Below are 25,890 nucleotides of genomic sequence, written 5' to 3'. Positions count from 1 at the left end.
TTTTTTTTTGTTTGTTTTTTTACATTTTCCAGTCCCATTTGTTGTCTTTCTTTACATTAAGTAGCATTGTGATTGTGTCTTTCCAGTAGGCCATTGCTCCATTGGCTGTATCCTGCAGTGGTTTTAATGTCTTTAATGTTTAGCACCGCGGTGTCTAATAGCTTGAATGCTAACACTGCATCCGGTAGTTCCATTTTGAACTTACGTAACTTGTTGTACCGTCGTTCAAATTCGATAATGTAATCCATCATGGACGTGTCGCCACGTCTGTCGATCCGATCAAATTCCGTGTAAGCTTCGTACTGTCGATCCTTTTCTTCTTTTGAAAACACTGAATCCAGCTTGTTTAAAAGAACGCTCATTCCTGTATCGTCGTTGAGATGTTCCGCAGCGATTTCCAGCGCGCTTTCTCTCGCTCTTCCTGATAGAGACAGGGTAACCGCTAGGGCCTGCTTTTTTTTGTCCAAGTCGGTAACAAGTCTCCAGATTTCAATTTCATTTTTCCAACTTTCGTAAGACGTCTTCTCGTCGAACTGTGGGGGAACTTTGTAATTTCCAGCAGCGGCCATCCTCTGGTACCAGTGTTGACTCGGTAATCACACTGCTGAGTTAGCATCCATACTTTAATGATCGCCATTAACAGTTAACATGCGCTCCCGCGCTCCTCACACAACAGAATGAAAAAACTACAGCTCTAGCCCCGCCTCCCACTACCTTACATCTCACACATGTGCAGTATGCTACTTACAACTTAACAGTGGGGACAGTAGGAAAGAAAGAACTGCCTTTTAACAAAAGAAGCCTCCAGCAGAATCCAGCTCGCGGTCAGTCAGGGAGGAGCTATAAGGCAAGTTAAAGTTGAGCAGTGACAAACATTACTCACAAATGAAAAGCAACTCCCCTTTAACTCCAGTCCTCCCATCCCAGCCAGTTCCCCTTAAGGTGTCAAAGAAACTAATCAACCAAATACTAGATTACACACTCTGAAGGTGTCAAGGAGCTTTATGTTAAAGTTCATGACTATTAGAAAAACACTGAACATGTATAACTTGTCTGAAATCATTCTCAGGAAAGAGGCATTGGTTCATCTGATAAAGAATCAACGGTCTATAGACCGTTCTTTATCACCACAGCTCTAACTATAGTTAGAGCTGTGGTGGGAAATTAAAATTAACTGCAATAATATTGGAAACTAGAATGGCTCAGACTTCCTTCTGATGATTTTTGTTTTTGTACAGAGTCATCGAAGACACCAGGTGGGAACATGAGCGCTATGGGCCTGGACACTCTAGAGGAGGAGGAGGAGAAAGCCAGGTTCTTTGCACAGATAGAGGCAGGAACTTCATCAGCTATAGATTATTCCAAGCTGAACAGAGAGTTGGATTCAAGCCGTTCTACCTTTGCCACTGAGCTCAGGTATGGAAGCAGCTAAGGGCATTAATTACACTGAAAAAATCTTGTAAACATTCTCCAGACAGAATGCATTGTAAATTTAAAAGATTTCCCTGTGTGGAAGGTATGTTCTGCTGTTTTGCTGTGCAAGGAACATAGGGGGAACATACCTCCTCACAGGGGATTTGACAGAAATCAAATGACAGACCTGTCATTTGACTGTTCTAACAATACTTTTCAGCACCATTTTTTGACCTTTGAGCATGATGACACAGCCATTTGTGTGACAATGGTTCCTTGGTAAAGCTCTGAGTGAGTTGATGAAATCAATGAAATAGTTTCCTTGTAGGAAAGAGGATGGGCCAGCAGTGGAGCCTTCTGCTGCAGCAGAAGCTGTGGGAGAGTCTTCAGGTAGGAGGGCAGTTCTGAGTAACAACCCTGTTAGAGTCTCTCTGGGTTTTCTCATCTCTCTTTTCTCTCAGCCTATTCTGGCAACCCACAAAACAGTGAAGAGTTTGAAGATGAGGGTGGCATAAAAGAGTCGCAAACGAAGGTTTGAAAATTCACTGTCTACCTATTTTATCTTCTTGCTTATATTATATCTATATCTTATATTAACATTTATGTGTCTTCATCTAAGATGCATTATGCATGGCTGCAGCTATAAATCCCCTTTTAGATTTTTTATTATGAAATGTTTATGAGATCACTTTTTCTACTCTGTTTTTAAAATGTTAAAAACAGAGTTTCCCTACTAGATCAAAATGATCCGCACATGTAAAATGGAGAATAGCAGCTAAGCTAAAGCATACCACACACAGTTTTCATCATTGTTAGTGTATGATGATGCTGGATAATTTGGAACATGTCTATATGTTCTAGGGATGGTCTTATCTGGATGCTTTCTTTCCAATTATCTAGCAGTCATTTTTTGATAAACAGGTACAGTCCACTGGAGTACTACCGAGTAGTACTCCAGTGCTACTCGGTAGCACTGGAGTACTTGCTTCTGAGTCCAAGATTTGATCACCACTACACTTTCTGACGCACCAGTTTGACTGTGACATTTGTCTTGTCTCAACCAGTTGGACATCTCAAACAAACTGTCCTTACATCGAAAATCTGAGGGAAAAAAAGGGATTTGATGTAAAATGTTGAGAATTTGGTTCAGTAGTTGTTTTAGTTTGGTTGTGGTTAATCATGTGAGAGCAAAATCCAAGAGAAAAATGTCCTCTTTTTCTTTGCTTTGATCATCGTAGTATTTTTGTACTAATATTTCAGATCAGTGGTGAAATATCACCTCAGCAGTGTGTCATTTCAGAGACACACTGCTTAGGTGTATCTGTCAAATGACAGACAGAGAGCTGCAGCAGCCAATACAGTGTTGCTTTCACCTTCATCTTGTATCTTGTGTATCATGCAAACATTTCAACAAATTAAAATGTACTGTCTAAAATAGTTGCGCAAGTTATGCACATGAATACATGAGCTGTAATTGAGCCAGGTGATGGAGACCAAAACATTTCACAGTTTTTTTCTCTTTTTCCATAATTATCCACTATAATTTTTCATATTATCAACTATATAGTATGTGTAGTAGCTCAATAGTATCTGTATGAACAGAAACTGAAAGAAGAATAATTAGTTTCCACTACTTGTTGCAATCTCTTCAAATACTTACCTAACATACTGCCTGGTACACTATGTGTATCATCTGCCTTATTGATTAAAAAAAGTCTACCTTGATCATTGCTATTTTTTTTGCTAGGTTAGATATTGTTATTGTTTTATTGACCAGCAATTGGCTAGAATTGTTAAAATTCTGTCATGAAAATGAATCTGCATGACTTGCTGGAATAATCACAGTATGCTAATAAGTCCTTAGTTTAGTACTTCTGCATTTCTTTTCATTTGTTTGGGTTAATCATCATTTCTTTCTCTTTCACAGAACTCTAAATTGTCCCCAGCTCTTGCGAGAGGTAGGGGAATGAATATTTCACTGCTTAGGTGTGACTGTCAAATGTTCAACAGCTGGCCCATTTCCAGGACCTTTTTACCAGTTATATCTGACACATATTGACATGTCAGATAATACTAGGGCAGAATGCTTCCAAGTATGGTCAATCTTTGGAGCCAGAGTGAGTAGCTCAATGCAGCAAAACGTTGAGTTGAGTCAAACTGGTCCCAACCTGGTACTGAAGCTTTTCTGTGTCAAAAACCACCTAACACATAATGCAGCAAAACGTTGCATTATGTTGCAGAAATATTGGTTATTTCACCAACATTTCTCTCAGTTTTTCTCTATAACTCTCTGGATTACCCTGGTAATCCAGAGTGGAAAGGATGCCACTGAGACAATAGATAGAGGTAGTGTAACATAGGCATGTCATCTAAAAAAAGTTATTTTAATTAAGTATATTAATAATAGCAATGTAGAAATTTCTAAAACATCTGAATATTGAGCCACAGTCTGACTGACAAGAGAAATGGTGTCCAGCCCTGGTTTCCTCTCTTGACTGCAATGTTGACTAGCAAACGGCTGACTAGCCACGCTCACTGTAGCCACAGCCAGCAGGTCTGATGGGATCCTGAGGAGTCAGCATCCCATCATACCAGAGCAGCTGAGTGCCTGACAGTCCTCAACTCAACTTAATTGTACACTTTCATAAACAGTTTTCTTAAATGGGCAATATTATTTATTTTCCAGACATGTAGTACCATTTTGTAGCATAAACAAGTAACTGTTACCTTCAGTTGTTATGAAAATGCTGCATATATCAAACATGATTTAAAATAAATTTGACGCCCTGAAATTGAGCATCTGTCTCTTTAAGAAGTCCCTGCTCATTCTGACACTGCATTCAGCACATCATCGCAGTAATGCATCTCATTATACTGTTAACAGCCGTTCCTTTAGAGGAGTGCACTGTAGTAGTTCCAATGATTAACATCAACATGAAGTCAACTCTTAAAATGGAGGAAATGCTTTTTCAAATTTTCTCAGTTAAGAGAATGTCCTGTAACTATATTTTTGTGCTTTGTGCACAAAAATATAGTTAAGGAGAATAGTAAAATAGTAATAGTAATATAGTATGGAGAATATGGGGGAAACATTCTAATTTCATTCTGATTTGTTATCAGACACTTTATGTTATGATTATGATTGGTATATCAGGAATGCTGTGTAGTCTATCTAAATGTGCTTTCTGTGCAGGCCAGTTATATGCACAGAGTGGAGGGTCAGACGTGGAGGCACTTCAGGAAGCATACAGACAGATTCACTCTGTGGAGGGCTGCGATGGTCACCGCTGTCTCCCTCTAGAGGATGAAGGGAGGACCGACAGGCCAGTCTCTCCGTCTCTTCCTCAGCATGCTCAGCAGACTCTACAGCCTTTTTCTACCAGCGACTCAGGTCAGACACCACTTCTCACATAAACTTTCAGCTGATTTTTTTTCTTTTTTGTCACACACAGTTTAAGCCAATATATTTCACATCTGTAGTTCAGTATGTGGGACTGTCATCTTTATACCAAAAGGATTCTCTTTAGATCCCATGTTAAAGTATTCTAGTACTTTTTGCCTCAGTCAGGGTTCTTAACAGATGTCCTCTTGACAATTATAATTAACTTCTTGCCCATTTAAATTTTTTTGAATGTACATTTAGTTCTTGGTTAGATGTTTCCCATAATACATCATTATGCATGTGATTCTATAAGCTATTAAATGACCATTTTGGGTGCAAGGCTTTTTGAAGATGTCTGGAAGACAGACACACAATTTCACAATTTCCACTGGAGGACAGTGGAAATTGAAAGAAGAGTAAAATTGTTCTTTCCACACAAACATATAAATTCTTATATGCGTGTGTGGACATTGTTCCACATTCCCCCAAATGGTGTCTGAGTCAACTTTCTGGAATTTGTCCCACTTTGGGGTTGCAAGTTTACAATTAAAATTAAGTTGTCTAATCTGAAATTTTCATTTCATACTTTCTGCAGTAAAATAAAAATGCACATTCTTATTTTTGATTAGCATTTTCCACAGCAGTCGTCAGAATTGGATTCTCTTGATTAAGGAGATGGTTAGAAATTGCCAGGCTGTGATGTCTCTGTTTGGATGCTTCAGATTTGCCCACAGCAGAGGAGCTGATGAGGCCTATACGAGCAGAAGACCACATCAGAGGCTTTACTCTGCCTGTCAGGTTAGATCCATGGACTTCTACATCCAAACATTAAACAGTTACCACACAATACGAACTAGAGCCATAATATAAAGCATAATGTAGTCCCATTATTATTGATGTCGACAAAGAAAGAACAGTCAGCGTCACAAGCAATACTGCTTGATTATTGAACTGCATAAACCATCATAGGTGTAGCTATGTAAATACACAAGTATTAAACAATCTTAAAGGAGTTTGTAATCTCCCTTTCAAACATTAAAGGAGATTTAATACACATGCATCAGGTTATATGCTTTAATTTCATGAAACGATCAATTAATAGTTATAGAAGTGGCAGCAGGCTGCACAGTGGCGCAGTTGGTAGAGCTGTTGCCTTACAGCAAGAACGTTCTGGGTTTGATTCCCGGCCTGGGGTCTTTCTACATGGAGTTTGCGTGTTCTCCCTGTGCATGGTGGATTCTCTCCAGTTACTCCGGCTTCCTCCCACAGTCCAAAAACATGACTGTCAAGTAGGTCTGTCACGATAACAAATTTTGCTGAGTGATTGTCTAAAAAAATATTACGATAAACGATAATATTGTTTCAAGACCAGTCGACACTGATTTAATGGAAATGACTAATAATACATGTGATTTCCTGCCATAGGTAGATGCACTTTATTTTCAAAAGAACACATAACACTGAAACTGATTAACTAAATTAACAAAACAACCAAAAACAAAAATAAAATGGATTCTCAGTCTCCATTAACAAAAAACGTACTTGAATAAAAACTAAACAACATAAAGCCAAAGTGGAAATAAATACTGCATTCAACCAAAAGAGTGCAGATTATGAAGTCTGTATACTGTATTGGCCTTCAGTAATCACTAGATTTAAATAGAGAAGATGGGCACATCCTGACGCAGTAGTTCACACTACATGATTTTTTGCCCCTATTTTACCTTAGAACGTTGGGCGTTCCAATATTGTCGCTATTGGTTTCGTCCTGCAGTGTGTGGTGTGTTATGGCAGATCGTCGATCGTGGCCGCTCCGATCTAAATCGGGGGTTTTCCCCGACTGGGAGCTTAAGGCAGCCTGTTGAATGTGACAGGTAGCCAATCAGAAAGCCCGGATTCTCCTCCATGCTTTCTGAGGGGAAATTACGAAGGGAATCTGAAGTCCAGCGGACATTTGAGATGATATGTGGAAACAACATTAATGTTTGTTCAACATTTCGAGAAAGAATATAGAAATAACAAGGGGAGGAGTTGGAGCCAAATTGCTACCACAGTTGATAAACCTGGTAACTTTTCAGCTGTTCTTTGTTAACGTGACATAAATAGGTTATAATGATTTTCGTTCAGTCAGAACTTTACGCTGACTCTATCCACATGCATCACAGGTAGATTCTAGTAAAGCATTGATTAATGCCCGATTTTAAAATGAGTTAACTGGACTTGTAGTCATTATTTTGTGCCCATGTGGCTGGACACCACATGGCATGACGAACCCGATTGAACCATTATACCTAGGATTTCTGTCGGCTAATGTGTGGTCTCTCAGGTTTTGAAAATGGGCTGACAGTCGGCCGACAACTCGTGTAATGTGCGCTGGACATTACACTAAGGAAATGGGAAGGGAGGGTCAGTGGAGAGCACTGGAGTTGAGCCTTTTTTCATTCAGTGTCATCAACAGAAAGAAAAAAGGCAGGAAGAAACGAGAAAGCCGATAATTAAAATGAGGTTGATAGGTTTAATTGATTGTGCAATTAATTGATTTATCATTTATAGCGACAGGCCTACTGTCAGGTTAATTGGTCTCTCTAAATTGTCCCTAGGTGTGAGTGTGTGTGTGTGTGCATGGTTGTTTGTCCTGTCTGTTTCTGTGTTGCCCTGCGACAGACTGGCGACCTGTCCAGGGTGTACTCCGCCTCTCGCCCGGAACATTAGCTGGAGATAGGCACCAGCACCTCCCAACCCCACTAAGGGACAAGGGTTTATAGAAAATGGATGGATGGAAGTGGCAGCATATAAACACACTAATTACCAACTGGAAAATGTGAAGCAGCTGTCTAGGAACCATATTTACTGTACTTTTATCTAATCAGCAATGATGGCCATTTCTATCTGATGAACTGATTTCAGTCAGGAACTGAGGATGTTCCCACGTGTGACTCCGTCAGAGCTGGACCTGAAGCAACCTGGGCAGAGCTACTCTAGAACCACAGAACCGCCCAACCTTGACCTGACCTCCAGTATCAAGAAGGACGTGGAAAGACTGATGCAGGAACAGAATAAACATTTTCCCCAAACTCTGTCACTGGTTGGCAACACAAAAAAAAAAACTGTGAGGAAGGCTAAACTATGAAAGCAGACACATATACACAAATGCTCGCACGTATTGAAATTCAGTTTGCTTATACACTGTTCTTCACAGACATCCAAGGGCTCCTCTGTGTTCCTTTCCTGCATGCTGTCTGAAAGGAAGCTTCCTCTCACTCCATCCAGAGGCAGGTTCGGGGACAGCAAGGCAGCTGGGAAGATGAGCAAAGCTGCTCCCACACCCAAAGCCCCCCCCTCAACAAACAAATCCACAAAAAAACAAGAACAAGATAACGGAGTTGCTGCAGGTCACTGTTGTCCCTGAACATCTCAACGATATGTTTGTTTTATAATGGTACTGTTAGCTGTATGTGTGAACATATGGTGTGTTTGGCCAGTAGAGACAGGTGTGAGGGTGAGCAGTGAGCTGGTGGCATCCGTTCAGTCCCTGGTGGCTGTTCTCGAGCGGCAGATACACACCAGCAGTCTCCATTATGCTGTGCCTCAGGACTGCAGCTGTACACAAGCCCCTCCTCAGTTCGCAGTAAGACAACAATTCACCACAGTGAATATCATGTATTCTATGTATTCACCTGCTCTCATCAGTACAGTTAGGCCATGGTGTGTACATGACACAAAATCAATCAGTCTGGGCTGGATCTGCTGGTTACCTCAGGTTTATGCTGCCTGTGTTGAGTTTCTTCAGTTAGTGTTCTGACTTCCAAACGATCCAGGACAGTTCTGTGATTGAGGCATTAAGAGCACAGCTGGCCCACAAGGTAAAGGAGCTGCAGATGATGAAGGATGATGCTGAGCACATCAACTCTCTGAGACAACAGAACTACCTGCTGCAGAGCAAGGTGCAAAACACACTTCACATTAGAATACATAGTTTCTAACAGAAACATTCCTCTATGTATTCACCTGCACTCACCAGCTGATATTTACTCACATAAATACCAGTTTACATGACATAATTGTTCATTCAATCAGAGTGGCTCCTTCTGGTAGCCAACCGACACACACACACACACACACACACACACACACACACACACACATCGGAGCAACTTGGTAATTTTTTTGTTTTTTCTTCCATTTTCTTTTTAAAGTCTTTTTGGCTGTGAACACAACAGTTTGACCTCAGTCACATGAAATAAGTCTAGATTTTGCTATAATTTTTATTTTATTTTCTTATTATAACAACACTGGGTTATAATGACAGTGTTGGCAGACGCTTTGCAGTTAAAAGCATCCAGCTAGGTTTTTATTCATGGAAACCAGTTTCCAAACACACAGAGTGAGGAAATTAACATAGTCAGGACTGTTGTGATATTCAATGCCCATTTGTTCCCATGCAATTGTGAATGTTTGCTTTGTTCCACTCAGCTGCGCAGTGCAGAGGAAGCTAATCAGAGGAGATGGCTGGAGGCTGCAGATCCTGCCACTGAGGACAAAATCCAGCTAATAGAGAAAGAAATGAAAGAACAGGAGATGCTCCTCAAAGGTTACCAGCAGGTCTGTTCCTAACCATTCCTCCTGAACCTGTCCTAATATCTGTTCTTAACCTGGGCTTGATTCTCATTTAGTTTTTAATTCCCTTTCCTCATGGGTTTAGTCAGCCACTTCTCTATCTCTGTGTCATGTAGACCAAAAAAGGTGTATATAACACATTTAGTCTGCAGTCTGAACACAGGTCACATTTCATCTACTTTTTATTGGAATGAGACATGCATTATAATTCTGCACCAGAAGGAGGCAGACATAATAAATCCAGGCATATACAATTCAAATTATGAAATGATGAAAGAAGTCTGTCACTGAAGCACATCACATTAACACCACTCATGGTCCTAGTCCAAGCAGACCTTTCTACAGACGCTGCAGTCAATACTCCGAGGCTTTTGCAGTTATAAGTGAGGAAAATAAGTATTTGAACACCCTTCGACTTTGCAAATTCTTCCACTTAGAAATTATGGAGGGGTCTGAAATTTTCATCTTAGGTTCATTGTGAGAGACATAATCTAAAAAAAAAAAAAATCCAGAAATCACAATTTGATTTTTTATAAATAATTTATTTCTGTGTTGCTGCTGCAAATAAGTATTTGAACACCCTTCGACTTTGCAAATTCTTCCACTTAGAAATCATGGAGGGGTCTGAAATTTTCATCTTAAAATAATCTAAAAAAAAAAAAAAGAATCCAGAAATCACAATTAGATTTTTTTTTATAAATAATTTATTTCTGTGTTCTGTGTTGTGTTGTATTTGAACATTTGCCAATCAGCAAAAATTCTGGCCTTCAAAGACCTGTTAGTCTGCCTCTAAAAAGTCCACCTCCTCTTCACTTATTATTTTAAATTAGAAGCACCTGTTTAGGTTGTTAGACTCCTATCCACTACCTACAAACAGTAAGACTCCAACTACTAACAAGGCTAAGACCAAAGAGCTGTCCAAAGACACAAGAGACCAAATTGAAAAGACACAAGAGACTAAATTGAAGACCACCACAAGGCTGGAAAGGACTACGGGGCAATTGCCAAACAGCTTGCTAAAAAAAGATCAACTGTTGGAGAAATTATTAGAAAATGGAAGAAGCTAAACATGATTGTCAATCTCCCTTGGTCTGGGGCTCCATGCAAGATGTCACCTTGTGGCGTTGATACGCCTCAAGGTGACATCCTTCCTTAGGTGATCCTAAGGAAGGGAAGGAGGTTGTTCCCCAAATTCTCGCAATACATGGCACCGGTCATCCTCTCCTTAATACAGTGCAGTCGTCCTGTCACATGTGCAGAAAAACACCCCCAAAAACCCCCAAAGCATAATGCTTCCACCCCCAAGCTTCACAGTAGGTTGGGGGGCTGTTTTTCTTCATCCTCCAAACACAGAGAGTGGAATTAATGGTGCGTTCATACCAAAAGTGTTACACGTGTCAAAAATGCGTCTGACACTTCAAGTTCGACGCATGTGCACTTTGAATGCAGACGCTTGAAATTTTGTTCTACACCAAGCTTTTTGCGCCACATAGACTTTGGTTCAAAGTCTATGTGGAGGCATGTTGAGGGCATGTCAGACACGTCAGCTCTAGTCATTGTTTTCTGTTGAATGCTCTTGATGCTTCAAACACTCAAAACGCTCCAAACTGTTCAAATCTCGCCTTGCTAGACGCTCGAAACGCGCCATAACGGTCCTCAATGCACCTCCACTTACACTTTGAATGTAAACCAAAAGCGCCTGACGCTCGAAACACTTTTGGTGTGCATGCACCTCAAGATCAAAAAGTTCTATTTTGGTCTCATCTGACCAAAATTTATCCCATGACTCCTCTTGATCATCAAAATAGTCATGGGTAGGCCTGTCACAATAACAAATTTTGCTGGATGATGCATTGTCCCAGAGGTTTTTGCAGTAAATGATAATATTGTTGTTTTGAGACCGTTTTCAACTACTAATGGTAATGACAAAAGAATGCAAGAACACAAGAAAACAACAGAAACAACAAATAAAATAAATTATGAAATCATCCTGTTTTTGGTAGAAAGAGAGAAAACGAGAAAGCGATAAATCATGCCAATGGAAATTATTGAGCTTGTTTTAATTTATCGTGTGATTAATTGATTTATTGATTACTGTGACAGGCCTTGTCATGGACAAACTTAAGACGGGCCTAGACATGTGCTGATTTAAGCAGGTGAACCTTCCGTGCCATGCATGATTTTAAACGATGACGTCTTGGTATATTACCCACAGTAACTTTGGAAACAGAGGTGCCAGCTCTTTTCACGTCATTGACCAGTAGTCAATGATGTAGTTCTGGGCTGATTCCTCACCTCAGTTAGTGCATTGAGGATGGGTCGTGGCTGGATCTTCCAACATGACAATGACCTGAACCACACAGCCAGGATATGATGTGCTTCGGAGTGACTCCATAAGAAGCATATTAAGGTTCTGGAGTGGCCTATCCAATGTGCAGTAAAATTGAATGTGTCTTACAGGAGAATGAGAAGCTGTATGTAGAGATGAAGGCTGAACAGAGCAGGAGTAAAGCCAATCAGGAGGCCATGTTTAATGAGAACCAGGAGCTGCTCAGCCAGCTGGCTGTCACCAGGTAACTGTTTGCTCAGCAGAGCAGTGAGCTGTGAGAGCTTTATCTCTTTTATTTTTGTCAAATGTTTTTTCTCACAAAAATGTTTGTGATTTCCATCTTCATCAGGGAGCAGCTGAGAAAAAGCTCCAGGCCTGTGTGCGCCATGGATCACACTAAACGCATCTCTGACTTGTTGGCTCAAATCAACACCCGCCAGGTTTCTAACGTTGTGGATAAAGTGTTTGTATGGTGCTGGTCCCAGTCATCTTCCATAATATAATATAACGTGTGTGTGTGCATGTGCACGCGTGCAGCAGAACGAGACCAGGCTGTGTGAGGAGAACAGCAGGCTGGAGCAGGAGAAGCAGTCCCTGCAGGTGGAGCTGCAGCTGATGAAACAAGAGCAGCAGCTGGCCAAAGTGCAGACCTTCTCCACCTCAGGTCACAGCAGCTCATGGCTGGACTTTGTATTAGTCCTAAACTTGTTTGCATGATAAACATCTACATCATCTGATCATCTGACTCGAACCCTGGGTCTCCTGGAGCTGAGAGTCCTTTCAGACAGACTGCTGGTTTGATGTGTTTCAGATGAGATATCTGAGCTGCAGGGCCTGCAGCAGCACAGGGAGGAGGTGGCAGCTCTCAAGAACAAACTGCGGTGGTTTGCAGAGAACCAGGAGCTGCTGGACAGAGATGCTGGCCGGCTAAAAGCAGCAACAGCTGAGATACTCCAACTCAAAGAACAGGTGGGGATTCTCCCTGATGCTGCATGTTTATGGAATGAAGAACAAACTGTGGATGGATTTTGTCTTTAGTTTGGGAGGAGCAAATATAAAGTTTCATGGAGATAAAAGGTGTTCGTCTCTGAGCTGAGACTCAGATGGACTTCTTCCCTGCAGACGTGACTCCTCATAAAGATTATGTTCAAACTGTCAGGATGTGTTTTCTTGTTTGGAGTTATAGTATCATCAGACATTCAGTTGAAAATGAATCCAAGTATGTATACACAAATAATACATATGACTGCATGCCGATTTCTTTTAGGAAATATTCTCTTTTAATCTCTCTTTGTCTTCAGTATAATAATTAGATAGCATTCGACCTAAAGTCATTTTAATTAACTTTTTACCTTTTCTCTAACAGAAAGTACTCTTGAATCTTTGGTTCTGTTTCTTTTTGTTTCTCTCCTCTATCTTCTCAAACCTCCAGTTGGTCATGGCTGATCACTGACCAGTGATCAGCCAGGTTCTGATTCTGCTGGAGGTTCCTTCTTGCTAAACGAGTTTTTTTCTGTTACTACATGTACGCTGAGTATGAGGGATTACTGTAAAGTCAATTAGACAACAGAAGGGATTGTACTGTTGCCATCTGCTTCAGGACTGAATGCTCCTCATGAAGCATTCATTCAGTGACTAAGCTTTCTGCTGGGCTTCTTTAAACAGAAACTTTTATAAACTATGAATAATGAGCTGAACTTGATGTGTTATTTGACACATCAAGTTAATTTGGGATGTATGTGTGATTGGACTGAATGGCCTTTTTTATATAGTTCCTGACACATGACTGTTGTGAATCAGTGCAATATAAATAAACTGAATTGAAAATTTAATTGGAATGAATTCTCCCACTGATGTTCTCCTTTTTGTAACTATTAGCTGGCTTCTGGTGTAAGTCTGGAGGATATTTGAGGTCATGGTAGAGGTCATTGAAATAGTTTGGTTGGTGGCACAGACTGAGGTCTTAAACTCGTCTGCGGAGGAAAGAGTTGGAAAAATCTCTTAAATTAACAAAGAAACAGTAGTGAAGAGAGTTATTTTAAAGGCAGAACCTTCATGGAAATAATTTAATTGTGACCTTCAGGAATTGTAATAGCTGCAATAGCTGAAAAAGAACTGTTCAAATGAACCATTTGAACAAAACTAAATTGTTCTATTAGCTACAACTCAAGTCCAAATTTACAGAATTTCAACTCCAGTCTAGCATTGCAAGCAGTGACTAGCAGCTTGTTTCTGTTCCAGGTGGAACACCTGAAGAGGGAAGTAGGCAAAAGAAGCAGCAATGTGCTGAGGAAGGCCAGAGACAGACCTGCAGACACAAAGAGAATGCAGGATCTGCAGCGGCAGGTTCCTCCAGACAAAACACATTCATCAGACTAGCCAACTCACCTTTATGCATCTGCAGTACAGCTAACTGCTCCTGTGCTCACCAGGTGAAAGAATTAGAGCAGATCCTGAGAAGCAGGAACCCAAACTCGCTACCAGCCCTCATCTATGCTGCAGCCATAGCTGGTGGTGGGGAGAAGGCCACCTCCAGCGGGACGCACCCCCCCAACACAGTCAATGTTCTGCTGGAGCGTAGGATTCAGCGGCTGGAGTCTGAGCTGGAAAGGCACGATGAAGAGGCCAAGCGAACCCTGAGAACCATAGAGCAACAGTTCCACCAGATCAAGGTCACAGCTGCAGCTGCAGCATGAGAAAATCTATGACGCCTACCTCTGTCGCGTTTAGATGCTTCTATATAATTCTTTATTTATACAAAAAAATTACACTCTTGATTGGCTCATTTACATTCATCACAACAAATAACTTAAAAAGAAAATTATTAATTTGATGCAAGAAATTTGTCAGGAAAAGGACCGGCACTTGCTGAGTATTTGTGTGTTGTATTTTGTAGCTGTGCTACGAGCAACAGATATGTGAACTGGAGCAGCAGCTGGAACAAAGACAGCCGCCCGCAGCAGCGGCCACAGTAGCGGAGGTGGGGTCAGATGCATGGATGTGTAAATGTCAGTTTCTGGAAGAGGAGCTGCGGCGGGTCCATGACAGGCACCAACAGAAAGACAAACGTTTGCAGGACCAGATAGAGTCTCTGCAGCAGCAGCTCAAACACAAGGTCAGCCTGAGTGACTGAAGCTGAAGAAAAGCAGTCAGCGATGCTGCTTCACACTTCAGCAACAGGGCCAATTACATCATGCAGTTATTGGTTATGCAATACAGGTCATTCTCAAAAAATTTGCATATTGTGATAAAGTTCATTAATTTCCATAATGTAATGATAAAAATTAAACTGTCATATATTTTAGATTCATTGCACACCAACTGAAATATTTCTGGCTTTTAAAAACTCCCAGCCTGGTTCATTACTCAAAACCGCAATCATGGGTAAGACTGCCGACCTGACTGCTGTCCAGAAAGTCATCATTGACACCCTCAAGCAAGAGGGTAAGACACAGAAAGAAATTTCTGAACGAATAGGCTGTTCCCAGAGTGCTGTATCAAGGCACCTCAGTGGGAAGGAAAAAGTGTGGCAGGAAACGCTGCACGAGAAAAGGTGACCGGACCCTGAGGAAGATTGCGGAGAAGGGCCGATTCCAGACCTTGGGGGACCTGCAGAAGCAGTGGACTGAGTCTGGAGTAGAAACATCCATAGCCACCGTGCACAGGCGTGTGTAGGAAATGGGCTACAGATGCTGCATTCCCACTTTTTAACCAGAAACGGCGGCAGAAGCGCCTGACCTGGGCTTCTGCCGAGAGAAGCAGCACTGGACTGTTGCTCAGAGGTCCAAAGTACTTTTTTCGGATGAAAGCAAATTTTGCATGTCATTTGGAAATCAAGGTGCCAGTCTGGAGGAAGACTGGGGAGAAGGAAATGCCAAAATGCCAGAAGTCCAGTGTCAAGTCAGTGATGGTCTGGGGTGCCATGTCAGCTGCTGGTGTTGGTCCACTGTGTTTTATCAAGGGCAAGGTCAATGCAGCTAGCCACCAGGACATTGTGGAGCACTTCATGCTTCCATCTGCTGAAAAGTTTTATGGAGATGAAGATTTAATTTTCCAGCACGACCTGGCACCTGCTCAGTGCTAAAACCACTGGTTTACTGACCATGTCTGCCAACTCTCCTGACCTGAACCCCATAGAGAATCTGAGGGATATTGTGAAGAGAAAGTTGAGAGACACAAGACCCAACCCTCTGGATGAGCTTAAGGCCGCTATCGAAGCATCCTGGGCCTCCATTGTTATGGAGGCCCATAACCCTAACCCTCAGCAGTGCCACAGGCTGATTGCCTCCATGCCACGCCACATTGAAGCAGTCATTTCTGCAAAAGGATTCCCGACCAAGTATTGGGTGCATAACTGAACATAATTATTTGAAGGTTGACATTTTTGGTATTAAAACACATTTCTTTTATTGGTCGGATGAAATATGCTAATTTTTTTAGATAGGAATTTTGGGTTTTCATGAGCTATATGCCAAAATCATCAGTATTAAAACAATAAAAGACCTGTAATATTTCAGTTGGTGTGCAATGAATCTAAAATATATGACAGTTTAATTTTTATCATTACATTATGGAAAATAATGAACTTTATCACAATATGCTAATTTTTTGAGAATGACCTGTAAACATTACATTTTGCCAAATGGTGTAATCAAAATTATTAAGCAAATATACATCAGAATTGTATAGAATATACTTTATTTACTTTATTAATATAGCTCTATGGTGAAACAGTCCTTCAGTGCCTTCGAACTATAATAAGGTCTATTATGAAATCATATAATAGATCTTCTGCATGTTTGGTTCTGGATTCAGACCAGACCAGAACCAGAAGACCTGAAAGGTCTGGGAGGTTGATACAACAGCAGCAGATCTTTATTATTGTAATGTAGATTGGATTGTAATTGATCCCCATCCTAATCCCTTCAGTGATTGATAAAGTAACTTCTCCCAGATCTGTGGGGAGTTTGCAATGGGGATGAATACTTTTGCCTATAAACTTGTTCCCCCGTCCAGGCACAGCCGCACCAGCACCAAGCTGAGGCGGCATTTGGAGGCCGGATCGAGCGGCTGAACCAGGAGCTGGCCACTAAGAGCCGCAGCATTCAGGAGCTGAGCCAGACCATAGAGAGGCTGCAGAGGGAGCGCAGGAGCATGCTGTCTATGCCACGCCAGCGATCAGAGAGGCACTCAGCAGAGAGCAGAGCCCAGGAATCTTCTGCTGCAGCAGACGGCAGCACACAGGCAGGAAGATTTCCTGCAGCTCAGTATGAGAAGACTTACCAGCCTTCTGTGTTCACAGGTCTGCTCTCATATAGTCCTATATATATAGTCCAGTTTCATATAGTCCTACAGCAACTAGAAGCCAAACTAGACCCTTCTCAGCTTCTCTCCTTCACGCGCGCCCTCTCCCAAGTACCCTCTCCTTCTTTGCTCCCCTGCTGCCCTCTTCTAACGATACACTAGTCCTGTAAACACATGAGGGAGCACAGACTTTGACTGTGATTTGGACACAGCAAAAACGCATACATTGTGCATGGTTACACACAAAATAAGTGTATGTAACCACGCATACACTGCATATGCAGTATGGTGGTTACATACCATGCATACACGGTATGCGTGGTATGACTTATTTTGACAAGTCAAGTTTATTTTGACTTGTCAAAATAAACCCCTAAATGCCTTGTATCCTTATGACAGGACACGTGTTGGCTACACATCAGTGGCTTTAGATTTAGTTTCTGAGTTGACCAGTCAGAAATATTCCAGAAAAATAATACTGGCATGTCAAAACGAGCTCAAGTCGCTCTCTGGATATTTTTGGCTCGGAAAAAGCCTTTCCTAACATTACTGGTCGAATGCGGTGTCAATCAAAAGGGGAGGTTCTAGACTGCCCAATAAAAGTGTCATAGTGGACACCGGCAGAGTTTAAACACTTAAATCTCAGTCCCAGAAAAACGGCACCAGACATTCCAGTGTGGGTTAAGGGGTTAACTATTAAATGATTACAAAATTACTTATTTAATTGATTCATCCATTTTCAACACGCTTGTGGTCGTGAACAGGCAAGAGGCGGGGTCACCCTGGACAGGTCGCCAGTCCATTGCAGGGCAACATAAGCTACCTGATCTTTTACTTTAATGAGGCAGTAGAGGTCATGAGGTCAGTCTGCTTTTGACTTCCCGTCTGATGGATGTCCCTCCTGTTGTCAGGAAGCCATGTCTCTGAGCTGCAGCAGGAGAACGAGGCTCTGAGTCGGCATGTGGAACTGCTTCAGCAGCAGAGTAAGCAGGAGAAGGAGGAATTGAAGGCCAACGCTGTTCAGGCAAAGGAGGAACTGTGCAGGTCTGTACATCTGAATCAACTTACTGACGCTACAAGGGGCCTTATGCATGAAAGAGTGCGCAGTTTTCACACTAAAAATTGTCTTACGGACAAATTTAGAAAAGTGTGGCACACAAAAAAATTCAGATGTATAAAGCGTTGCATACACACCTTTCCTTTATAAATTCCAATTTGTGGGAAATAGAGTGCAGCTGCTGGTCCACCCTGTCACATATGTCAATCAGTATAAATCCCTGGAAGCTGCCACCATGTGAAGCAATAACCATGGCAACAGTCCTTGCTTGTATCAGTATTTAAAATAATAATTATTATATATTTTATTTAAAAGGTGTTTTTAGGGCACATAAGGTGCCCTAAAAACCTTATGTGCCCTTAACTAGAAATTAAAAAATTATTTTTAATTTCTAGTTAATCTCACAGAAATTAAAAATAATAAATTTTAAAGAAAAAATTCCAAATTAAAGACATCCATGCTTGTTTGTACCGCAGAGCGTTCAGCCAGGATTTAAAGGCAGACAATGTCCCAGAGAGTCCTTTGCTGTGATTGAGGAATAAATAGAATACTTTAATAATATTCTATTTATTAGAATAAATAGTGGACGTTTATTCTAAACAGAGGAATCGTGTATAGGTTGGTTGCCCACTAAAATAATGGAGATGCTTTCTAGTTATAAACAGTGATGTCAGTAACGCGTTACTTAGTAACACATTACTGAAGTCGAACACATTACTGACGTCGAACACATTACTGACGTCGAACCACTTTTTTCAGTAACGATTAGCGTTGCTATTTCAAATCCAGTAGTCAGACTACAGTTACTTATCAAAATCACTTTGCGTTACTGTGCGTTACTAATTTCTTTTGTCATTTAATTTTTATTTCTTCTACACACCACCCTACACACGCAGTTATCACACGCTGTTGATAACTATCAACAGCGACAGAAACATAAATAATGGAGATTTATAATGGAGGGAGAAACGCATTTTGTTGCTGATAAAACAGGAACTATTTTTGTTTACATGACATTTTTTTCCCCCCTCCTATGTACACAAGTGCACAGGCGTCATCTCTATTTTCTATTTTTGCTTGCCAAGTCCCATTATAAGCAGCTTTGGACGTCTTTGTTTTTTTTTTTTTTGTTGTTGTTTTTTTCGAAAGTAGCTTGCAGATTTAATGAGGCGCTGCTTGCGGTTTTTGGCCTTGCAAATAAGCAGACATAAAACCCAGAATTTGTCTGACATCCAGTTAGTTTTAGTCAGGCTCTCCCTGTCCATCATTTCCCGGATGATCCGTTCGCTGTGTCTTTAAGAAGCTCAACATCATTCATATTACCTGTGAATGACTTCGAGCTTTGCGTTGCGCTCCAAAAAACTGAAAACATCGAGACTAATATGAACAACGCACGTGTCCGTAAAGTTGTGCAACTAAACGCCATTATAATTATTAATATTAAGATAAGTGTCAGAAATCTGTGCAGCGGGACATCTGAGTTGTAGAGTGGCAGGAGGAGCTCTGTGCGCTGCCCTCTGACACCAAACGCAGGGCCGTAACACACAACCTGGACAGGGAGGGGGAAGTCTAAAATCCTATTTATAGTTTTCCAGACAAATACTGGAACACACAAAAACATGCACACATTACTAAAGTTTTTTTCTTTTTGTACTGTTGTAATTATTAAACAATCTCCCCTTCAGTTCAACCGTATAAGTGGAGACACATTGTTGATGTTACTACTATAAAATAACTTGCAATTAAGAATTGGAAAAGATCAATGTAATTTTCACAGGTGGCAGAGCGTTGTTGTTAGCATCTACTGAAAGTACCGTATTTTCCGAGTGCGGAAAATACGGTACTTTCAGCGCACCTAAAAACCTTCAATTTCATCAAAAGCCGACAGTGCGCCTTATAAACCTTATATATGGATATTTTTTGAGCCACAACAGGTCTATGGTAAGCAACCACCGACTTCATTTTCCCCCATAGAAGAAGAAGCGCGCGGTGCATGCTGTCAGCTCGCTGGTTTGTAATCTACTGATAAAGTTTGACTGACCTATATACCTACGGTATACCGACCGTCTAGAATCAGGAGAACGTGGTGCAAAATGACCTGCAGACATGCAGGACATTTAGCACCACGTTCTACACGAACATGCTGTGCGCAAATGGAGAATCGTCCGGCCATGTCTCCGGCCCAGTCGCGGAAGGCTCTCCTCACTGACCGGAGTCGGACTGTTTTATTGACATTCCGTTTAGTGCAGTTCCATCCAGTGGATGCATAATGTAACTCCAGCCTCTACTGTAGCATCCAGTGCGCCTTATAGTGCGGAAAATACGGTAACTTAGTTACTTTCCAAATCAAGTAATCAGTAATCTAACTAAGTTACTTTTTCTAGGAGTAATCAGTTATCCAATTAAAGTTATTTTTTCAAAGTAATTATGCCATCACTGGTCATAAAAGCTGGGATGGCTCAACTGTCTGACATGTCAGCAGTTCCAGCTACACTGGTAACACTAGTGTAGCTGTTAGTTCTGCGCTAATAAACGCTAATACGTTTATTAGCGCAAAAAGTGTATTTGGGCTGCAGTTCATCTTATGGACTTATTTACATTAATTTCACTTAATTCTTTTGCTTTTGTTATGACAACTTACTGTTTTGTGTTCATTTAACTCAAAACTTAAAGGAACTTTTCACTTTGACTTTACTTAAAACAATTGAGTTCAATGCCAGTTTCGTATCCTACGTCTGACCAACTCAATTTATTATGATCATCCAACTCAATTTGCTAAGTTTTTATAACATAAGGAGGTTTAACATGACAAATTTAAGTCACTCTTATACTTATCTAGCTTTTTTCAGCTGTGTAAGAAATCATTTTCCCCCATATTCTTGTCTTCAGGGCATCCCATAGTATTTTAGTATAGTATTAATCGATCTACTTCACCATTATCATTTTCCTCTATATCAGATTATCTCCTCTTTTACTTCTTCTTACTAATTAGACCCTTGTTATTTAATATTCCTTCATTTAGTCTCCACAAAGTACTTTTCTTTCTGCTGTTCAGGTGAATCATTCATAAATTGATCAGAGACATCTGATATCAATCCTACATCCTACTCTATGTAGTTCTCTCATTTGTTAGCATATAATTGATTATATGCTAGAATTGATTCTGGAATAAACACCATGTGGTTTTGAATAGTGGGTATAATCCNAATATTTCAGTTGGTGTGCAATGAATCTAAAATATATGACAGTTTAATTTTTATCATTACATTATGGAAAATAATGAACTTTATCACAATATGCTAATTTTTTGAGAATGACCTGTAAACATTACATTTTGCCAAATGGTGTAATCAAAATTATTAAGCAAATATACATCAGAATTGTATAGAATATACTTTATTTACTTTATTAATATAGCTCTATGGTGAAACAGTCCTTCAGTGCCTTCGAACTATAATAAGGTCTATTATGAAATCATATAATAGATCTTCTGCATATTTGGTTCTGGATTCAGACCAGACCAGAACCAGAAGACCTGAAAGGTCTGGGAGGTTGATACAACAGCAGCAGATCTTTATTATTGTAATGTAGATTGGATTGTAATTGATCCCCATCCTAATCCCTTCAGTGATTGATAAAGTAACTTCTCCCAGATCTGTGGGGAGTTTGCAATGGGGATGAATACTTTTGCCTATAAACTTGTTCCCCCGTCCAGGCACAGCCACACCAGCACCAAGCTGAGGCGGCATTTGGAGGCCGGATCGAGCGGCTGAACCAGGAGCTGGCCACTAAGAGCCGCAGCATTCAGGAGCTGAGCCGGACCATAGAGAGGCTGCAGAGGGAGCGCAGGAGCATGCTGTCTATGCCACGCCAGCGATCAGAGAGCCACTCAGCAGAGAGCAGAGCCCAGGAATCTTCTGCTGCAGCAGACGGCAGCACACAGGCAGGAAGATTTCCTGCAGCTCAGTATGAGAAGACTTACCAGCCTTCTGTGTTCACAGGTCTGCTCTCATATAGTCCTATATATATAGTCCAGTTTCATATAGTCCTACAGCAACTAGAAGCCAAACTAGACCCTTCTCAGCTTCTCTCCTTCACGCGCGCCCTCTCCCAAGTACCCTCTCCTTCTTTGCTCCCCTGCTGCCCCCTTCTAACGATACGCTAGTCCTGTAAACACATGAGGGTGCACAGACTTTGACCGTGATTTGGACACAGCAAAAACGCATACATTGTGCATGGTTACACACAAAATAAGTGTATGTAACCACGCATACACTGCATATGCAGTATGGTGGTTACATACCATGCATACACGGTATGCGTGGTATGACTTATTTTGACAAGTCAAGTTTATTTTGACTTGTCAAAATAAACCCCTAAATGCCTTGTATCCTTATGACAGGACACGTGTTGGCTACACATCAGTGGCTTTAGATTTAGTTTCTGAGTTGACCAGTCAGAAATATTCCAGAAAAATAATACTGGCATGTCAAAACGAGCTCAAGTCGCTCTCTGGATATTTTTGGCTCGGAAAAAGCCTTTCCTAGCATTACTGGTCGAATGTGGTGTCAATCAAAAGGGGAGGTTCTAGACTGCCCAATAAAAGCGTTATGGTGGACACCGGCAGAGTTTAAACACTTAAATCTCAGTCCCAGAAAAACGGCACCAGACATTCCAGTGTGGGTTAAGGGGTTAACTATTAAATGATTACAAAATTACTTATTTAATTGATTCATCCATTTTCAACACGCTTGTGGTCGTGAACAGGCAAGAGGCGGGGTCACCCTGGACAGGTCGCCAGTCCATTGCAGGGCAACATAAGCTACCTGATCTTTTACTTTAATGAGGCAGTAGAGGTCATGAGGTCAGTCTGCTTTTGACTTCCCGTCTGATGGATGTCCCTCCTGTTGTCAGGAAGCCATGTCTCTGAGCTGCAGCAGGAGAACGAGGCTCTGAGTCGGCATGTGGAATTGCTTCAGCAGCAGAGTAAGCAGGAGAAGGAGGAACTGAAGGCCAACGCTGTTCAGGCAAAGGAGGAACTGTTCAGGTCTGTACATCTGAATCAATCAATCAATCTACAGGGGCCTCATGCATGAAAGAGTGCACAGTTTTCACACTAAAAATTGTCTTGCGGACAAATTTAGAAAATTTAGAAAAGTGTGGCGCACAAAAAAATTCAGATGTATAAAGCGCTGCATACACACACACACCTTTCCTTTATAAATTCCAATTTGTGGGAAATAGAGTGCAGCTGCTGGTCCACCCTGTCACATATGTCAATCAGTATAAATCCCTGGAAGCTGCCACCATGTGAAGCAATAACCATGGCAACAGTCCTTGCTTGTATCAGTATTTAAAATAATAATTATTATATATTTTATTTAAAAGGTGTTTTTAGGGCACATAAGGTGCCCTAAAAACCTTATGTGCCCTTAACTAGAAATTAAAAAATTATTTTTAATTTCTAGTTAATCTCACAGAAATTAAAAATAATAAATTTTAAAGAAAAAATTCCAAATTAAAGACATCCATGCTTGTTTGTACCGCAGAGCGTTCAGCCAGGATTTAAAGGCAGACAATGTCCCAGAGAGTCCTTTGCTGTGATTGAGGAATAAATAGAATACTTTAATAATATTCTATTTATTAGAATAAATAGTGGACGTTTATTCTAAACAGAGGAATCGTGTATAGGTTGGTTGCCCACTAAAATAATGGAGATGCTTTCTAGTTATAAACAGTGATGTCAGTAACGCGTTACTTAGTAACACATTACTGAAGTCGAACACATTACTGACGTCGAACACATTACTGACGTCGAACCACTTTTTTCAGTAACGATTAGCGTTGCTATTTCAAATCCAGTAGTCAGACTACAGTTACTTATCAAAATCACTTTGCGTTACTGTGCGTTACTAATTTCTTTTGTCATTTAATTTTTATTTCTTCTACACACCACCCTACACACGCAGTTATCACACGCTGTTGATAACTATCAACAGCGACAGAAACATAAATAATGGAGATTTATAATGGAGGGAGAAACGCATTTTGTTGCTGATAAAACAGGAACTATTTTTGTTTACATGACATTTTTTTCCCCCCTCCTATGTACACAAGTGCACAGGCGTCATCTCTATTTTCTATTTTTGCTTGCCAAGTCCCATTATAAGCAGCTTTGGACGTCTTTGTTTTTTTTTTTTTTGTTGTTGTTTTTTTCGAAAGTAGCTTGCAGATTTAATGAGGCGCTGCTTGCGGTTTTTGGCCTTGCAAATAAGCAGACATAAAACCCAGAATTTGTCTGACATCCAGTTAGTTTTAGTCAGGCTCTCCCTGTCCATCATTTCCCGGATGATCCGTTCGCTGTGTCAACATCATTCATATTACCTGTGAATGACTTCGAGCTTTGCGTTGCGCTCCAAAAAACTGAAAACGTCGAGACTAATATGAACAACGCACGTGTCCGTAAAGTTGTGCAACTAAACGCCATTATAATATTATCTTAATATTAATATTATTAATATTAAGATAAGTGTCAGAAATCTGTGCAGCGGGACATCTGAGTTGTAGAGTGGCAGGAGGAGCTCTGTGCGCTGCCCTCTGACACCAAACGCAGGGCCGTAACACACAACCTGGACAGGGAGGGGGAAGTCTAAAATCCTATTTATAGTTTTCCAGACAAATACTGGAACACACAAAAACATGCACACATTACTAAAGTTTTTTTCTTTTTGTACTGTTGTAATTATTAAACAATCTCCCCTTCAGTTCAACCGTATAAGTGGAGACACATTGTTGATGTTACTACTATAAAATAACTTGCAATTAAGTATTGGCAAAGATCAATGTAATTTTCACAGGTGGCAGAGCGTTGTTGTTAGCATCTACTGAAAGTACCGTATTTTCCGAGTGCGGAAAATACGGTACTTTCAGCGCACCTAAAAACCTTCAATTTCATCAAAAGCCGACAGTGCGCCTTATAAACCTTATATATGGATATTTTTTGAGCCACAACAGGTCTATGGTAAGCAACCACCGACTTCATTTTCCCCCATAGAAGAAGAAGCGCGCGGTGCATGCTGTCAGCTCGCTGGTTTGTAATCTACTGATAAAGTTTGACTGACCTATATACCTACGGTATACCGACCGTCTAGAATCAGGAGAACGTGGTGCAAAATGACCTGCAGACATGCAGGACATTTAGCACCACGTTCTACACGAACATGCTGTGCGCAAATGGAGAATCGTCCGGCCATGTCTCCGGCCCAGTCGCGGAAGGCTCTCCTCACTGACCGGAGTCGGACTGTTTTATTGACATTCCGTTTAGTGCAGTTCCATCCAGTGGATGCATAATGTAACTCCAGCCTCTACTGTAGCATCCAGTGCGCCTTATAGTGCGGAAAATACGGTAACTTAGTTACTTTCCAAATCAAGTAATCAGTAATCTAACTAAGTTACTTTTTCTAGGAGTAATCAGTTATCCAATTAAAGTTATTTTTTCAAAGTAATTATGCCATCACTGGTCATAAAGCTGGGATGGCTCAACTGTCTGACATGTCAGCAGTTCCAGCTACACTGGAATGTAGCTGTTAGTTCTGCGCTAATAAACGCTAATACACTCTAAAAAGTGTATTTGTGCTGCAGTTCATCTTATGGACTTATTTACATTAATTTCACTTAATTCTTTTGCTTTTGTTATGACAACTTACTGTTTTGTGTTCATTTAACTCAAAACTTAAAGGAACTTTTCACTTTGACTTTACTTAAAACAATTGAGTTCAATGCCAGTTT

General features: G+C 40.8%; 1 protein-coding gene and 1 long non-coding RNA gene across 4 annotated transcripts in view; one reads left to right on the top strand and one right to left on the bottom strand.

Annotated features, from left to right (window-relative positions):
- Positions 1-25,890, top strand: part of cep162 (centrosomal protein 162) — a 76,708-nt gene that overhangs the window by 43,348 nt on the left and 7,470 nt on the right. The window contains exons 3-22 of one of the 3 annotated variants that reach the window (XM_007543057.2): positions 1,239-1,416; positions 1,742-1,803; positions 1,875-1,945; positions 3,341-3,371; positions 4,607-4,804; positions 5,518-5,593; positions 7,703-7,904; positions 7,995-8,187; positions 8,278-8,423; positions 8,614-8,739; positions 9,269-9,397; positions 11,873-11,985; positions 12,091-12,181; positions 12,279-12,405; positions 12,553-12,710; positions 13,983-14,087; positions 14,174-14,413; positions 14,638-14,856; positions 16,758-17,043; positions 17,957-18,089. In XM_007543057.2, the coding sequence (XP_007543119.1) occupies positions 1,239-1,416; positions 1,742-1,803; positions 1,875-1,945; positions 3,341-3,371; positions 4,607-4,804; positions 5,518-5,593; positions 7,703-7,904; positions 7,995-8,187; positions 8,278-8,423; positions 8,614-8,739; positions 9,269-9,397; positions 11,873-11,985; positions 12,091-12,181; positions 12,279-12,405; positions 12,553-12,710; positions 13,983-14,087; positions 14,174-14,413; positions 14,638-14,856; positions 16,758-17,043; positions 17,957-18,089 (2,884 nt within the window). Of the gene's footprint in view, positions 1-1,238; positions 1,417-1,741; positions 1,804-1,874; positions 1,946-3,340; positions 3,372-4,606; positions 4,805-5,517; positions 5,594-7,702; positions 7,905-7,994; positions 8,188-8,277; positions 8,424-8,613; positions 8,740-9,268; positions 9,398-11,872; positions 11,986-12,090; positions 12,182-12,278; positions 12,406-12,552; positions 12,711-13,982; positions 14,088-14,173; positions 14,414-14,637; positions 14,857-16,757; positions 17,044-17,956; positions 18,090-21,817; positions 22,104-23,016; positions 23,150-25,890 lie in introns of all 3 variants that reach the window. The other 2 variants (XM_016666629.1, XM_007543058.2) reach the window with 2 other exon arrangements.
- Positions 19,239-24,589, bottom strand: LOC107834771 (uncharacterized). Its single transcript, XR_001660597.1, has 2 exons — positions 24,487-24,589; positions 19,239-19,425 (listed from the first exon to the last, which is right to left on the bottom strand). It is a non-coding gene; the product is annotated as an uncharacterized LOC107834771 (long non-coding RNA).

Source organism: Poecilia formosa, unplaced genomic scaffold (genome assembly GCF_000485575.1).
Source record: "Poecilia formosa unplaced genomic scaffold, Poecilia_formosa-5.1.2 Scaffold759, whole genome shotgun sequence".
In the NCBI taxonomy this organism is placed as follows: domain Eukaryota; kingdom Metazoa; phylum Chordata; class Actinopteri; order Cyprinodontiformes; family Poeciliidae; genus Poecilia; species Poecilia formosa.
The sequence above is the reverse complement of the archived record's forward strand: the minus strand, read 5'-3'. Positions and strand labels throughout refer to the sequence as shown.